We start from the raw sequence: 17602 nt of genomic DNA on the forward strand, positions 1-17602 counted from the left end.
ATAGCAGCAGTGCAGAAGTAAGGGTGACAATACCATACCATGCCACGCTTGGTAGGCATATAATTACATTTTTTCCCCAAATTCCTAAATAACAGATGCCTATTTTCAGAGGTGTTGAGCACCAGCAGGTCCCATTGACTTCAACAGGATGAACTGTGAGCCTTCTGTGCCTCTGATAATCAGGCCACTTTTATTTAGGAGCCTACCTATGTATTGAGAGTGGACACCTTCAAGTACCTTGGGGTTTAGGAGCACAAATCCCAGTGACTTTCAGTGGAACGTGTGCTCCAACATTCCTTAGGTAGTTTTGAAAATTTCCTCCCTAGATGCCAAACTCAAGGCACTCAAGTTTGAAAACTGTGACAAGGGTAATTAAAAGAAAAGTGAAATTTCTGTACTGTCTTAAGAGAGATGGACTATATGATCTAGCAAGTTCTTTCCACCTCTAACACTGAGGATCCCTAACATACCTACCTATGCCTATAAACACATTCTTAATACAGCCTTTGGGGGGCCAGGTTTGGATCTCAATTACACTGGATTTAGTGTTAAGTGTAATTCCTCTGATTTAAGTGGAGACAGTCTAGATTTACCACACTGTAACAGCAACTCGGTCCTTTAAAGGCCCTAGCCTAGCACACTAGGCATTGTACTTTCCTTGGAAAGAAAACGATTGTATGAAAGACACAATCAAATCACATTTCTAATCAAAGAAATAATAATTAAAAAAAAACACCCTACCTGAGCTGTGCTTTAAGTTCAGTAAACCTGGGTCGTCTGCTGGGGTCATATGCCCAGCACTTGGTCATAAGGCTGTAGAGAGTAGGAGGGCAGTTTGGAGGCATTGGTAACCGTTCACCATTCTCAATTCGACCAATCACATCATTGTTCTTCACTCCTTGGAAGGGCTTTACTCCATGCATTAAAATTTCCCACATACACACACCTGGAAACAAAAAGCAAGAAACTTCTTAAAGTGAGCAAATAACCAAAATCTGTGTTCTTGAACAACAAACTCCACGTTAAAGCTTAAGACAATGGAGTTGCTACTGAAGCGCAGCACTAGTGGGCAAAATTAACAGTCCTTTCTCCAGAATAGCCATGGTTAGTAATTACCATGTATTAGCAGTTTAACAAAGTTTCCAATGCACTTTGTCTAGTACACACAACCACCAAACACAACCCACTCTTGGCTGAGAAATAGAGCTGGCTAATCTATCTTTTTTATGTAGAACCTATCACCACATTACCTACGTGCTGACCACAGAAAAGAATACTGAGCTATGTTAACTCTAAGTAGGTAGCTTCTATAAAATTACATGTGTTACTAATCAGGGCTACGTATGAGGAAGAATGACTTGCATCTAGCTCATCGCAAGCAGACAACTTTGAAAGGCTTCAGATTTAACTACTTTTTATCTTTTAAGTCAGACTGGTTGCTCATATTCAAATCTACATTTTTTTCATAATGCTTGTCCCAGTGTCTGCTTTACACTGGCTTGTTTTGACTTGTATGTGGTATTTTTATACTTTGACAATGTTTTATTATCGGCATTTGTTCAACTTTTTTCTGTCGAAACTATGTACCAAAACGTAGTTTCTGTTGAAACTATGTTAAATGTGTAATGAGAAAGAGATAGCCTGTGGGCCTATGAGCAGCTGGGGTATTCCACCTGCATTGCTTTTCTATGCCAGATGGAAAAGATATTTTGTTTTGCAATTAGGGATTCCGTTTTTCAACAAAACAGTCATTAAACTTGATAAATCACATACAAGTTTGCTTTATATTACTTAGAACTCTTTTGTTTTAAACAGAACAAGCTGATTTTTTCTCCTGTAACTTTTTGCTATTCATACCCTGCTTGCCTTTTCTCTGCCTGTCACGGCTTGTCTGGTCTGTGGAGCTGAGTATTCAAGTCTGGGAGATCAGACTGGTGCAAAAACAGGAATGGTTCGCATAGTGAAGGGGACAGGATCCTGGAAGATGGGAGGCATTCCTATATATATTCCTCTTTTCACTCAACCTCTTGTCTTTTCTAAGATGACAGGAGACAAAGTGATGAGGGGAGCTATATGCACCAAGAGGGGTTGGAACCACAGTCAGAGTGAGTGGAGAGTGGGAGGGAGAGAAAGCCAGGACAAGATTTGGATCTCAGCCCAATCTTGTGAGGTGAATGGACTTAATTCAATTTCAGGCTTTTTTTCAACGTTCAAAATCACTTTAAATATCCTGCTAATTCCTCTTTCATAGCTAACGTTAAAGGGTTGAAACAGCGTAAGACAACAGAGGAAAAATACCCATAGCAAGGGTGAACTGAACACTGGGAAAGGAAGGAGACAAAATCAAGGACATTCACTGAGGGAGCCCATCGCACAGGAAAGAGTTGTGAAAAGAAGAAAGCAGTAAGTGCAAATAACAGCTGGATAAAGGAACGCCAGCACAATTATACTAGACGACAAAAAAGAAACAAAGTAAGATAAAGAAATTCCTGTTATGACTATGGGTCTCATTTTCATTTACCTTAAGGCCACCTGTTAGGAGTGGTGAAAAGGGGCCTTAAGATCAAGGGGATTCAGGCCCACGGTGTACAGAATGAAAAAGCGTGGAGAGCTATAAAGTACCCAGTAAGAAGTCTGATTTTGAGACAAGTAAAACAAACACTGGAGAGGAACTGGAAATTGTTCAGTTTCCATTAATAAAAATGGAACCATTAATGATCTTCTCCTCCAACAGTGCATTTGAGAAAACAATCATCCATATTCACTTACCAAACATCCACACATCACTAGCTGAGGTAAAACGTCGGAAGTTGATTGACTCTGGAGCCATCCATTTGATAGGTAATTTTCCTTTGGAAGCTATGGAGAGATGAGAGAAAAAGGTCATTATTTTAGCTAACAAGCTCTCAGTATAGATGTTCTTCAATAAAATAATTTAGGGCCAAGTCCTAGCTCCAGCAAACAACTCGGTCAGGCTTTGTACAATAAACCTCTGTGGATGCCCTTTGGCTCTTGCACCTTCTTTCCTGTAAGAGTGAGTGGGTGAGGAAGAAATAATGGCTAGTAGACCTGCAATGTTGTGAACAGACGCATCCAGCACCATTTCAGAGGGTTCCTCACCCCCTCTACAGAAGTCATGGAAATCTGCAATCTCCCTTGCAACAGAACCACCATAGTTTTACTGGAGGGAGGGCCCTCTGTGACTGAAAAGGAAGAGCAGGATTTGCTGCTAAGGCTACAGCTACACAGCGATCAGCATTATAGTGCTAAAAATAGTGGTGTAGATGTTGTGGCTTGGACTTTGAAGCCTAGGGAAAGGTGGGCTTCAGAGCCCGAGCTCCAGCCTGAGCCACAATGTCTACACGGCTATTTTTAGAACTGTAGCACAAGCCTCAGAAGCCTGACTCTGTCAACCTCGATTCTGAGACTCACTACCACAGGCTGCACAGATGTACCCTAAACGTACATACATTGGATGAGCTTCTCCATTCCTGTTTCAAGTTAATGCTTTTTATCTGAAGGTATTTAAACTACACCTCTACCTCGATAGAACGCTGTCCTTGGGAGCCAAAAAATCTTACTGCCTTATAGGTGAAACAGCGTTATATTGAACTTGCTTTGATCCACCGGAGTGCGCAGCCCCCCCCCCGAGCACTGCTTTACCGCGTTATATCCGAATTCGTGTTATATTGGGTCGCGTTATATTGAGGTAGCGGTGTACTACAATTAGCAATTATTTGTACCAAGCTTGAAGCTGCCATACACAATCTCACATATGGAGCAACTGTTTTTTAATTGAACCACGAAAAAGTTAGCTTGTTTGTTCTAAATTTAAAAGAATGCAACAAATATTTGATGGTTTCAGGTAAATTTCTCCTTTCACCTTTGTAAGAAAGTAGATGAAGGTATTTTGTTCACATTATTATGGGACATCACAGACACCAGGAGCCCTACTGGAGAACAGGGGGGAGGGGCCAGGTAAGGAGCTTTTAAAGTATGGTGCAAATTTGGAAACATTTAAAATATTTTTACATATTGAGAGATAAAAAAAATTATAAACATTGTTCCTAAATGTGCACCCTATCACTAAAAATGCTACTTACTTGACCCTCTATAAAAACAAATTGTATTCTCCTGTCAGGGTCCTTATATATCAGCGATTCTCAAACTGTTTGGGACCCCAAAGTGCGTCGTGACCCCCTTTTAACAGGGTCACCAGGGCTGGCTTAGACTTGCTGGGGCCCTGGGCTGAAGCCCGAGTCCCACTGACCAGGGCTGAAGCCAAAGCCCAAGGGCTTTAGCCCTGGGTGGTGGGGCTCAGGTTATAGGCCCCCTGCCTGGGGCTGAAGCCCTTGAGCTTCAGCTTTGGCCCCCTTGCCCAGAGCAGTGGGGCTCGGGCTTTGGTTCCCTCTCCCACCCGGGGCGGTGTGGCTCAGGTGGGCTCAGGCTATGGTGCCCCCTCCTGGGGTCATGAAGTAATTTTTGTTGTAAGAAGGGGGTCGCGGTGCAATGAAGTTTGAGACCCCCTGCTATATATCATGAATTGTGGGGCATCACATCAGAGCTCGAGCCAGTCAACTTCAGTCTGGGAAATCCCAAAGGGAAAAAAATGTATGTTTCAAACCTTTGTGTAGCGAATATCCCTATCCCAAACTAACTGAAAACAATTTTCAGGCCCCTTGAACTCACCCTCAGGTACTTGGGCTGTGGCATGAATATGGACATATGTTAAATGAGTTTCAAAACCGTAGATAATCTTTGATACTCTAAGGGCTTGTCTACATGAACATTTAGTTTGCTGCAAACTGGGGTGTGAATCTACCCCACACTGGCTGCGTACTAACTGTCCCTGTGGACCCAACCATCTGGGTGGACTCTGCTGATGTACCCTAATAGTTCATTAGTGGACTTTCCTCTACTCCGCTTTGAAACTAACAAACTCTTAGTGCGCATCGGCAGGGTCCACATGGGCAGTTAGTGCATGGCAGGCTAGCGTGGGGTAGATTCACACTCCAGCTTGCTGCGAACTAAATGGTCATGCAGACAAGTCCTAAGAGTTGCAAAGAAAGCAGTATAATGCTGCCCCCAAACTGGAATTATACCCATAAATGAATTTCCTGTCTTTCACCTATTTAAATTAACCATGTGATTTTTTTTCAACAGCTCCATGTGTGAATTTATTTGCATCTGTTAAACTGTTTTACTTTGTATTTTTATGTAATTAACCAGATTTCCTTAAACTAATTGTTTTGATCCTTTCAACTCGTTAGCATACACTCAACTCCTGTGGATTGGCAAATCAGCTCACTGACCTGCAAGAAGAATCCCAACCCTGCCACTGTAGTTTAGGTCCATTAAGTACTGACTCCTTACCTTTATAGTAAGTACTGTCTTCCATATATCGGGACAAACCAAAGTCACCTAATTTCACGCAATCAGTGGAGGATACCAGCACATTTCTAGCAGCAATATCCCTGCCAAACAAACCAGAAATTTATCATTTATAGTCATCTGTTTTTTAGATTCAGGTTTTCTTAAAAACAGAACCTTTGTTACAGACCAGAGGTGTCAACTCACTCGGTGGAGCGAATCAAACTACATTTTTAATGATGGTGTTTGGGCCAAGAATACAGTTCAAGTTGTATACCACCAATGATACCCAACAGGATTGTCTACTGATGACAGTGGGAAGTTCACAGAAAGACTGAAGTCACAATATGGCCCATATGAGTAATTAAATTTTTATGTGATAAAGTTATTATTGCATTCTGCATCACTTTGGGAAAAGGGGTGGAGACACTTTCAGGACCAGCATTATTTCTACCTTTTGTTAACCACAAGCAATTATCACATTACATCGGCACACACTATTTGTTGAATAAATGCAGGTTTCATAGCCCATGTATTTACAGTCACTGGATCAATAATTTAGGTGGTAGGTCTTAGCAGCTAGAATAGAATTCTTTGGGGAGGCAGGGGGGAAGGGAAACTCCTTGATATCACAGAGGTCAGGAATTGGGGTAATGTTTTTCCTGTAAAGCAGGCATCAACTCATGCTCTTTGCAGGAAGGGCTTGGATTTGAAGGGAGGCCATTGTTCTCATGGCAAGGCCTGGAGGTTTTCTCATGCAGTTGTCTATATGGGACGGCAGGCATTGGATTCAAGTGGGCTAGTTATGCCTGGGACATGTTAGGAACTTTGGCTTTCAGCACTGAAGCAGGTGAGTGAAAACCAGTGGCAGCTTGGGGTAGCTGCTTTCTTCCATTAAAATCACTGCTGCCAGGACAAGCTGCCTTTACATATTTTTTGCTGATAGAGATTTTAATAAAGTCACAGCCACTTGGTCAAAATTCTAGTGCCTATCTCTGTCCTCACTGGCCTCTGCCATTTACAAGATAATATGTCACTTAAACATACATAATTTATACACTTATACAAATAAAACGCGTAAGTCCAAATTGGCATACATGAATCTTCATGTAGAAAATTGTTGGCTGTATATAACAGTGCCAGAGATGAAGGACTTGTTGTCCTGTTTCTTGTCCTACACAACTAAGTTCAACTTACTTAAACTAAAATTCCCCTCTCTCGTATGTGTTTTTAAAATTCACTTGTTGGTTAAGCACAGGCATTTCCATTACAGAAACATTTCTGTTTTCCCTGTTCTTTAATTCAGGATGAGCCTGTTGCTCTCTCCGATTTGATTTTTCATATTTTGACGATTACAGCTGACTTGCAGCTTTGAAAAATGTTGGCATTGCAAAGCAACAGAGCAGCTGGCAACCCAGTCTTCTGACTAAAACCAGGCACATACTTCAAGTCAATATAGCTGAGGCCCAGCAGGTGTCACCCTTGACAGTCTATGTCAAAAATGTATTTTTGTAGTGGATTCTCTAAAATTCATGACGTTCTAACATGAAGCTGATGTAAACACACGTACAAGTGGCTTTTTAAAAGTCTCAAAATACTGTTCCACATGTGACACACTTTTCTTACTGGGGAAATCAAGAAAATAATTGAAACCATTTGAGAGTGCTGATCTGTGCTTTAAACATTTCCTTCTAGCGAACATATCTAATATCCAGCAACTCTGCCAGCCCAGATATTTGTAATAATCTATGAACCCTTTTCCTTAAATTGAAAGTTTTCATATAGATATAATCTTACCTATGTACAAATCTTTTGCTCTCTAAGTAGGCAAGTGCTGTGCTAAGCTGGTAAGCATAGAGTATCAAAGAGGCCAGATCCAAACTGTATTTTCTTACTTGCAAAAATGATCTCAGCTTTTGGATAAAGAAGAAAAGAGAGAGATGTCATGACAAATTAAAAATGAATCTGAAGAAGAGAGAAATCTCTAATTGAGATTTACACATTTAACAGTAGACAATCCTCCCCTTTAAACTGGAATAGAAAAGAAAGTCAGTTGTCATACAGAAAACACTCTTTGGGCTAAATTCAGGCTGTCTCTAATGTGTGAAAAGAGGTAGCCAAGTGGGATGCAATTTTTGCACCCCACTTCTGTCCTCTTGAAGCCAAAGAGCTCAAACACTGCTGGGCCCACTTGGGTCAGGTGCTCCTGAACCTCTCCACATGTTCACTCCTTGGAAATGGCTCATATTGCTGACATGAACAGTCTCAGCAGGTAACTGCATGGGGTTTGTACCCACACCTGGGCCAGCCTGAACACAGGGCAAATCGATATTGCTTGGGCCGCATTAATTTATGCCCGTAATTGCACAGATTTGACTAGAGGCCTGGATTTAGCTCAGAGGAACTAACAACACTACATAAATTTTCTAGAAAAATAAGTCTAGCAAAAGGCAATTATACCACAACAGTGTAGCACTGGCTTTTGTTTACAGGATTAAAATAAAGATTGAGAAGAAAGTTGTATGCTGAGAAGGAGGATTTGGGAATTAAAGGGAAGAAGTGGCGTCTCTGAATAAAGGAATGGAGACAAATTGTGCTACCCACTTTGGACAAATCTAACAAACTATAGTTTAATCTATTTTATTCAGATATTTTCATATTGCATTATAAACCATGTAATTACTTCACCTCTAAAGTTTTTCAGAAATGTCTGCTTTAGAGAAAATGAGTCAGAATTAAAACAAATCTGACATCGTAATTCCCGTTTTAAAGACAGCAGATTACTTAGCATTTCTCTTGGTTGTGTGGATTAACAAGGAAAGTCTTCACTGCTGGGGCCTCCACAATCAAAGGGACATTCAGAAAAAGAAATGTAGGTTCATCGACAATGTACTGTGAAAAGATCCCTACCCCTGAAGATGCTATCAGCTGCATTAACGGAGGTGAAACAATTGCAGATAGAAACTGCTTACAGTAGGTGAAACTTCATGATGTAGTAGAGATCACCTATAGTTGTTCTGTATTAATGAAAATGCTGCACAGGTTTGCACCTGCTAAATGGGCTCATTACAATGGCACCGAGCAAAGCTCAACAAAGGCCATTCAGGATTAGCAAAGAAATGTGGATGATTCCACTGTGATATGTTTCTGCTATGGTTTTCCTCAGGAGACACTCACATAATACGAGATACTCCAGCATTCTTCTAGTGTCAAACAGCACGGTATACATATTTTTGAAAATGTTGTTTATAAAGCTTATTTAAAATTTCACCTTACAAACACACTAACATATTAAGGCTTTACAGAATCTTGCTAAATAAATTCTAATATAATCACAAATTCAAAATGACGATTACTGCCATACATTGTGCACATAAGTGCTATTGTAGGAGGCTGCTACCAATGAGGGTCCTACCGAGGCCGTGCTAAATATTAATGCATCAGCTGAAAGGCAGATGCCTTTAGCAATGACTATTAGTGCTGTAACTGCATGACAAGTCAAATGAACTCAGTTTTCTTGGAATAAAAAGCAAAAAGGGCACAATATGCTTTCCTGTATCTCTCAACACAGAAGACAAGAAAGTGGATATTCTTAATTTTGTTTTTTAAACTATACTCCATAATCCCTTAAAGGAAGTGGAGCTGTGAAATCTCTTCTATGCAATATTTTGAACTGAACCATTTGTGTCCAGATTTCACGGTCTGAAGCACATACATTTTAAATAATTCACAGTAACATTCCTTCTATTCTATCTCACCGTGTGCACCTCTTACTTGACACAGATATTAGTTCTCACATTATAGCAGCAATTCAAAATATCTCTGAGAGCCATAGCCTAAATCAACCCTGATGTAAACAGGCTAATTCCCTTGACTTCAGTGGAGTTATGCCCAATTCCACCAGGGCTGAATTTGATCCCATGATCCTGGACTTCACTTGTTTGATGAATTTGCCTTAGAGTGTAATATTTAGAACCCAATCCATTAGACTGAATAAGCAGTTCCCCAATCCCATATGAAAGTGTCTGTGGGATAAGAGGGAAGAAGAAAGAAGATACTTGGGAATTTATCATACCTCCCCTAGTGTACAGAGCTCCATGATTATCCAGACTGGGTTTTCCGTAATAACTCCAATCAACTTCACAATGTGGGGGTGATCAAACTGACGCATTGTTACTAGAAAGGAGGAAGCAGGTTTACTCATTAAATACAAAATCTGCCTGTTAAAGCAACAGCTGTTAAATGAAAAATGTTTTTGTAATAAGAGGATTCATTTAACAAGCTTTTACTGTAGGTCTGAACCAACGGTCATGTAAGGACATATAACCAGATTGTTTTGAGCCTGATTCTCCACTGCCTTGAATATTGTCTAGTCTTTTACACCTATGCAGAGAGAGTCTAAAATGCTATCTGATCAGAATACTCTCTTTACACTGATGTAAATAACTACAAGGTATAATGTATATCTTGACCAACCACAGAGTATTAGTTATTTTTAAATGACGTATGATGATAGGTTACTCACCTTGTGCAGCAACTGGAGTTTTTCGGGATGTGTCCCCCTGTGGGTGCTCCACTTCAGGTGTGTATGTGCCCCTGCACCTCTGATTGGAGATTTTTGGTAGCAGTGCCCATTCTGCCCAGGCATGCACCCTACACATCTTCATGCCCCATCCTTAGGCTATATTGGGCTGCGCACACAAATCTTTCTCAGTTCCTTCTGTACGGCAAAGCCCACAGAGGCAGCTCTGAAGCAGAGGGGAGGAGGGTGGGTAGCGGAGCACCCACAGGGACCACATCTTGAAGAACTCCAGTTACTGCACAAGCTGAGTAATCTCTCCATCTTCTTCTTCAAGTAGTGTCCCTGGAGGTGCTCCAATTTAGGTGACTCCATAGCAGTAGCCCGGTAAGGAGGTGGGAGTTTCAGAACAGAGTCCATTACTGAATGTGCCTACTGCCCCATCTGATTTTGCAGTGTCAATTAGGATGAAGTGGTCAGAAAATGTGCGCACCGAGGACCATGTTGCAGCCCTGCAGATTTCAGTAACCAGAATGTATTGAGTAGAGCTATGGTTGTAGACTGTGATCTAGTAGAGCATGCAGTCACTCTTAGGGGAGGTGTAACCTCAGCAAAACCATAATAGGCAATAATATATCCAGAGATCCATTTAAAAAGTCTCCAAGTAGAGACAGGAGCTCCTTTAGATCTGCTCTAGAAACAAAGAGTCTAGAGAGGGGGGTTCTCAGCATTTTTCTTTCTGAGGTCCCCCTCCCCTCCCCCCAACATGCTATAAAAACTCCATGGCCCACCTGTGCCACAACAACTGTTTTCTGCATATAAAAGCCAGGGCCAGCATTAAGGGGTAGCAACCAGAGCAGTTGCCTGGGACCCCACGCCACAGCGCCCCCCCATGAAGCTAAGTTGCTCAGGCTTCTGCTTTGGCCCTGGGCTTCAGGGCTTAGGCTTTCTGCCCTGGGCCCCAGGAAGTCTAAAACTGATCCTGCTTGACGGACCCCTTGAAACCTGCTCATGGCCTCCTAGGGGGCCCTGGACCCCTGGTTGAGAACCACTGGTCTATGGGTCTTCCTGAATGGCCTAGTCCTGTCCAAGTAAAATGCTAATGCCCGCTTAACATCTAGTGTAAGAAAAGTAGACTCCTGTGTAGACTGATGAGGCTTGGGGGATGGGTGGGGGGAGGAAGGTGAATAGTTTGCTTGCTGAGGACACTTCAGATAAGAACTTCGAATGAGGTCGTAAAGATACCTTCTCCTTGGAGAACAAAGTAAAGGGAGGATCTGCCATTAGAGTTCCCATTTCCCCAAACCTTCAAGCAGAAGTGACGGCGACCAAGAAGGCTGTCTTCATAGACAGTTGTAGCAACGAGCACATAGCTAATGGTTCAAAGGGTCGTCTCATACGATGGTTAAGAATCAGATTGAAATCCCAAAACAGTGCAGGAAAAGATTGATAAGTCCTTTTAGGACTCTCGCTGAGGTTGGATAAGCAAATACTAAGAAAATTTCTACTGGCACATGGAAAGTTGTTATTGCTGCTTAATGAACCTTGATGAAACTTACAGAAAGGCCTGAATTTTTCAATTCGAATAGGTAATCCAAGATCAAGAAAAGAGATAACAGGATAGGAGAAAGATGATGCCAGTCAAACCAAAGGGTATATCTTCTCCATTTTTGAAGGTCTATCTATTAGATTCCTTTCTGTTATTTAATATCTTTTGTATTTCCAATGAACATGTGATCTCTAGTCCTGAGAATCACTGAGGAACCAAGCTTGTAGTTGCAGAATGTTTGAATTGACATGAAGTGTCTGACCCACATCATGAGACAACAGTCAAGGTTTGACTGGGAGCCACAATGGAGGACAAGCTAAGTTCCCTCTAAGCTGCGCAGCTGGGCAGCCAACCAGCAGGCTATCAAGTGCCGTACACTTCAGGTGTCCCTCCTCCCACTGCCGTGCTGCTCCTGCCCTCTGCCTTGGAGCCCCTGGCCAGCTGTGCAGAGTGGGGGAGGGGGAGGAGAGGGCTAATGTTAAGGTGTCCCACTCCCCCCACCCCGGTACCCCAACTCCGCAGACTGGGGGGCTCAGGACGGAGGGAGCTTGCTGGCAGCTGGCTTCAGACTGCTGAGTGCCAATTTACTTAAAAGGGCAGCGTACTTAAAGGGGCAGCGCATGTCTCTCTCTCTCTTTCTCTCTCTCTCTCTCACACACACACGCACACACACTCACTCTTTCACACTCACCTCCCAACACATACTTGTATTATTATTGTTGTTACTTGATACTTCTTTCAAAGTGTGTTTTAGTGTTTTGACTGGTCTATTAATTTCATAATTTTTATTTTTCTCTTACGTTTAAATTTAATTCTTTGAGTAGTGAGTTCTAAAATGCCTAACCTGTCCTGGCTGGAGTAATTATCCTTATGGTAAGTTTAAAAAATATATATATATCTAGGTTTTTTGTTTCTACTGTTGGCGCACATCTGCACCAACTACCTAGATATGGTGCACATGGATGGAAAAAATTAGAGGGAACACAGAGGGCCAGAGGTGAGTTTGATCAGGTAAGGAAACCAAATTTGTCTTGGCCAAGTTGGCACAATCAAAATGACTTTGGCTTGGTCCTGTCTGATCTTGATAAGGACCTTCAAGAGCAATGGAGTTGGAGGATATGCACAGAAAAGACCCTTTGTCCATGTAATAACGAAAGCATCTCCTAGAGATTGGGGATCGAGCCCTGCCTCTGGAACAGAATTTCCTGCACTTTGAGTTGGCTGCTTTGGCAAAAAGGTTGACCTCTGGAAATCCACAACCTGCAAATATTTTTTGAGAACTTAAGAGTCAACTGCCATTAGTAATTTAGGAAGAAACGTCTGCGCAGGTTATCCACCATGGGGTTTTGTACATCTGGGAGGTAAGAATCTGAGATGACTATCCAATTGGCTATGCACCAGTTCCAAAGCTTTACTGCTTTGGTGCAGAGTGAGGAGGAACATGCTCCATCCTGACAATCGATATAATACATGCACACTGTGTTGCCTGTCATGATCTTGGTGGACTTGTTTTTGAGCAGGGGAAGAAAGTGCAGGCAAGCATTTCTGACTGCCCTTAACTCCAACAGATTGATGTGCAAGTGCTGTTCCTGTTGTGACCATCTGCCTTGGATTGTCTGAGGACCAAAATGTGCTCCTCATTCCAAAAGGGAAGCATCCGATGTTAATACAATTGTAGGAGGATTCTGGTTGAACAGGATTCCTGCACAAACTTTGGATGGATTCATCCACCAGGTGAGTGACTGTAGGACTTGACTTGATACCAATACCTGCTTGCTGAGAATGTGTTTGCTGGGTACAAAAACAGTCCTGAGCCAACCCTGGAGATACCCAACATAGAGTTTTGCATCACAAAATCACAATCTGCCATATGTCCCAGCAGTTGCAAACATGTCTTTGCTGGATCTTGAGGGATGAGCTGCACTTTTTGGATAAGATTCTTCAAGAGGGTTATCAAAGTTATCGAATCCAGAAGTGCTCTGTCAGGGTGGTTCTCTGTGAGTCTTTTCTAACTTCAAGTACAGACCACATTCACTCCAGGCCACCTTCATGACCACTATGCTTTATTATACTGTTCCAGCAGGCCATTGCCTGTAGTGCTATTTATATATTTACAAGTCCAAGCCAGCTTCCCACCCTTGCTTCTGCGGGGAAGGGTATCTACTCAGACAATTGAACAAGCATGTCAGACATCTGAAATTCAGGATAGTATCCCTAGCAGTTACAATTCTGTCCCTAGAATTAGCGGACTGGTTTGCAACCCTCGACTTCAAAGATGCCTACTTCCACGTAGCAATTTATCCTCCACCTCTTAGCTACTGGTTCAGGTGGCCTATGGAAGACAGAAAATTGAGCAGGGTGGGATCTTTGTGCCAACTGAGGCCTGCTAAATTTTCTTTGTTTACAGGCACATATATCCCTAAAGACCTAACTGTTGCCCTATAGTCCTTTAGGGTATGAAGCGAGTCGACCATGGAATCTATGGAAAGCTAGATAGAAAGATAAATCTTCCATAGTCGATTGTACCTCCAACAGAAACCAAGACAACTGAAGCCAGGAAGCTTGCCTCTTCACTACCACAGTGGAAATAGACCTGGCAGCAGTGTCCGCTGCACTGAGTGAAGCCTGCAGTGAAGCTTTTGCTAAAAGCCGAAGCACTGAACTATTCCTGATTTTCCTGTGGTAAATGGTCAATAAAAGCATTAAACTGCTCATAGTTCAGGTAGTCATACATCTCTACCCCAATATAACGCGACCCGATATAACACAAATTTGGATATAACGCGATAAAGCAGCGCTCCAGGGGTGCGGGGCTGCGCACTCCGGTGCATCAAAGCAAGTTCGATGTAATGCGGTTTCACCTATAACACGGTAAGATTTTTTGGCTCCCGAGGACAGCGTTATATCGGGGTAGAGGTGTATGTTGCATCAGCACCTGGGTGGTTAGCTATCCTGAACTGAAGTGTTGCTGTTGAATAGCTCTTACGAACAAACAGGTCCAGACATTTCTGGTCCTTGTTATAAGGGGTGATTTTTTGGATATGCTGCTTTCCCCTTTCATAGTGGATGTGACTGCATCCACAACCAGAGAGTTTGGTACTGGATGAGAAAATAAAAATTCAGAACCCCTGGGTAGTATGTATGTATGTGCGTATGTATGTATGTGTATATATCAGCCCTCTTGCATGTAGGGGTGGGCCGTTACTGGACTTTGCAAGATGAAACTGGCAGGCTCAGGAGGGCTTCATTAATTGGCAGTGCCACCCATGCTGAGGCAGAGGTGTGTAAGATGTCCAGGAGCTTGTGATGGGAATTCAGACTTCCTCCAGGGATACTTGCAGGTTGTCAGCAATCCACTTCATCAGGTCCTGGAATTGTCAGAAGTCGTCAGTTAACGATGGTGGTGGTGGCATGACTGCCTCATCCAGTGATGACAAAGAGATGTTTGTGAGGGGGTAATCTTTTTGTCTGCCCTTGCCCTCTTGCTCCTCAAAGGTCTTCTCAGGCTCAGAATGAGGAAGAGGGATGGATAGTACCAAGGAACGAGGTCTTCTATGTTTTCAGTGAGACTGAGTTGAGGTCCCTTAAAATTGCTGGCAATACATTGCCCATGAATCGCAGTAAGGCCAGTGAAGGAGATGATAAGGCATGGGGGAAGGAATCCAATGCTCTCATCCCAATTATTGGAAGGCAGAGGTCTGGTGCCTTGCATCTGCAACAGGGATTAACATCTCCTGGAATAAATTGGAGATCCTTGAACACAAAGTTCAGAGTGTTAGTCAGAATGCTCTTCCACATATTGTATCAGAGGTGACAACCCACCCTCATGGATAGTCGAAGATGGAGAAGAGGTAGGTCTCCCAGAAACCTAAGCAGACAGTGACCCAGCTGATCTCAGTACCAATAGGCATCCAGAAGTTGCAAGGAGCAGAGATTCAGGCTCATTTGGTACCATTAGATAAGTTCATGGAGGACAGGCCCATCAATGGCTATTAGCCAGGATGGGCAGGGATGGTGTCCTTAGCCTGTTTACCAGAAGCTGGGAATGGGTGACGGGATGGATCACTTGCTGATTACCTGTTCTGTTCATTCCCTCTTGGGCACCTGGCATTGGCCACTATCGGAAGACAAGATACTGGGCTAGATGGACCTTTATTCTGACCCAGTATGGACATTCTTATGTTCACGTCTTTTGGGTACTGGAATTCCTGCAGTATTGGACACACAGAAGAACTCAGTACCGGCACCAATGATGCTGCAGTGGCCACTGTGCGAGGCACTGGTGTCGGTACCATGGGGGTTGAGTATTCCAATGAAGCTGGTCTCTTGGTAGTAGTAGTCTTTGGTACCGACCACATACTACTAAGGTCAGAGACTTAGCTGAAGACTTAACATGCTTCATGGTACCCAGAATACTCGGATCCTCACTAGAACTCCTCTCGGTGCCTGAGGCCTCCAGTGACTGGATCGTTTTTGATGAGGAACTTTCTCATTTTGCTTCTCTTATCCCCTTCCTTATACTTGGAGTGGGAAGCTCTTGGTACCGGCGGTGTGGTTATTGGTACCTCAGTCAAGGAGAGCGCTTGAGACCAGGATTTCGGTGCTGTCTTCCTCTTAGAAGCTCTCGGTGGCCTTGATTTCGAAGACAATGGGGTACTGGCAAATGTGGAGGGTCTCTGTACACAGGGGTTCCCTGTACCCTGATCCAAAGCCAGTCTTTAGGCTTCTTTCATCCTTAATGGTCTATACTTAATTTCCCTATTTTTAATGGGATAACCATTTAAAAGAAGAGCAGATTTTACACTTGCAGGGAATGTGAGTCTCCCAAGCAATGAATGCAGTGGGAGTGCCCATCACTAACAGGGACTGCTTCTTGACAAGAAAGGCACCTTTTAAATCCCAAGGAGCAAGGCATCCACAAGAGAAGAGAAGTTATTCAAGCCCCTCAATAGGGGAAACAGAAAAACAAAAATGCATTTCTTTTAATAAAAGAGGAACAAAGGTTCCAACTATAAAGTACTAACTATACAGCTAAAACATTAATAAAAGGGGGAAACAGGTACATAGCAAACAGGCACATGCTAGACTTCATCTCTGGCCAAAGGTGGTTGAGAACGATGTGACGGTGGTGTGCCCATGCAGCCCTATATAGCCTTGCTACGGGGCACAAGGACGTGTAGGGTGCATGCCTGGGCAGAACAGGCACTGCTACCAAAAATCTCTGATCTAAGGCATAGGGGTGCATGTGCACCTAAAGTGAAGCACCCACAGGGACATTACTCGTCGAAGAACATAATTTATGAATAGTTCAATTGCACATTTCTTATTTGTTAGAAAGCAAAGGGAAAAGTAAAATGTATAATTCAATAACCACATAAAAATGAATTTCAATGCTATGATACCCATAGAAAATCTCCTGTAATGATTTGGTTTACATCAGATTTTATTTGCTATGGGCATAATTAACTTATTTTTACTCCCAGCAGTGCAATAACGATACCTTTCATGTAATAGTTGTACACCTTATTTACTAATGCAATGGGGGAGATAATATTTGCTAGTTGAAGCAAAAACATCAGCCTTTTGATTAGGTTTGATCTCATGACACACAGCAAGCTTCCTAAAATATATCTTAAAATTATGTTTCCTTTATCTTTGCAGCTCATACTGTTGTGGTGGCTCGACAGAAATGTATATTCTTCCCTCAAATTAAACGGCCTACTTTAGTTTACATAATATGGGCCAAAAATAAAAAAAACTCTATACTTCTGGCTTCTAACAGCAGATTAATGCTGCAAAAATGAAGGATTTTTGTACCCATAGTCTCGTTAGTCCAGGAGAGTCCTCTCAGCCTCCACACAGCTGTCATGTAATTAACACATTTCACAATAACCATCCCTATTATATTCATAAGAATTGTCTAGTTAATAATTCAATATTGCACCCCCCCTGTGAGAAAACTTATAGAACTTAGACATAACAAGGTGCCCTGTGATTATATTCCCTTTGAAACTTTACAATACATTTATTAAACAATATAGGAAATTAACAGTATACATACAGCAGCATACTTCTCTCACAGAACAAAACAAAGGTATAAGTAGAGGTTGGTTTAGTAGGGTAAGTCGAGTTGGATGATAATGGATGATAAAGGATTACATTGC

At 42.4% G+C, this 17602-nt stretch overlaps 1 protein-coding gene across 9 annotated transcripts in view; it reads right to left on the reverse strand.

The window, feature by feature from the left end:
• PTK2 (protein tyrosine kinase 2) overlaps positions 1-17602 on the reverse strand; it is a 352467-nt gene that overhangs the window by 55587 nt on the left and 279278 nt on the right. For 8 of the 9 annotated variants that reach the window (XM_026646750.1, XM_026646742.1, XM_029913965.1 and 5 more), the window contains 5 exons: positions 9446-9546; positions 7168-7283; positions 5374-5474; positions 2770-2859; positions 742-946 (listed from right to left, as the gene is read on the reverse strand). In XM_026646750.1, the coding sequence (XP_026502535.1) occupies positions 742-946; positions 2770-2859; positions 5374-5474; positions 7168-7283; positions 9446-9546 (613 nt within the window). Of the gene's footprint in view, positions 1-741; positions 947-2769; positions 2860-5373; positions 5475-7167; positions 7284-9445; positions 9547-17602 lie in introns of those variants that run through there. The other variant, XM_029913967.1, reaches the window with a different exon arrangement.

This window comes from Terrapene carolina, unplaced genomic scaffold (assembly GCF_002925995.2).
Source record: "Terrapene carolina triunguis isolate 2854851 unplaced genomic scaffold, T_m_triunguis-2.0 Scaffold58, whole genome shotgun sequence".
Lineage (NCBI taxonomy): Eukaryota > Metazoa > Chordata > Testudines > Emydidae > Terrapene > Terrapene triunguis.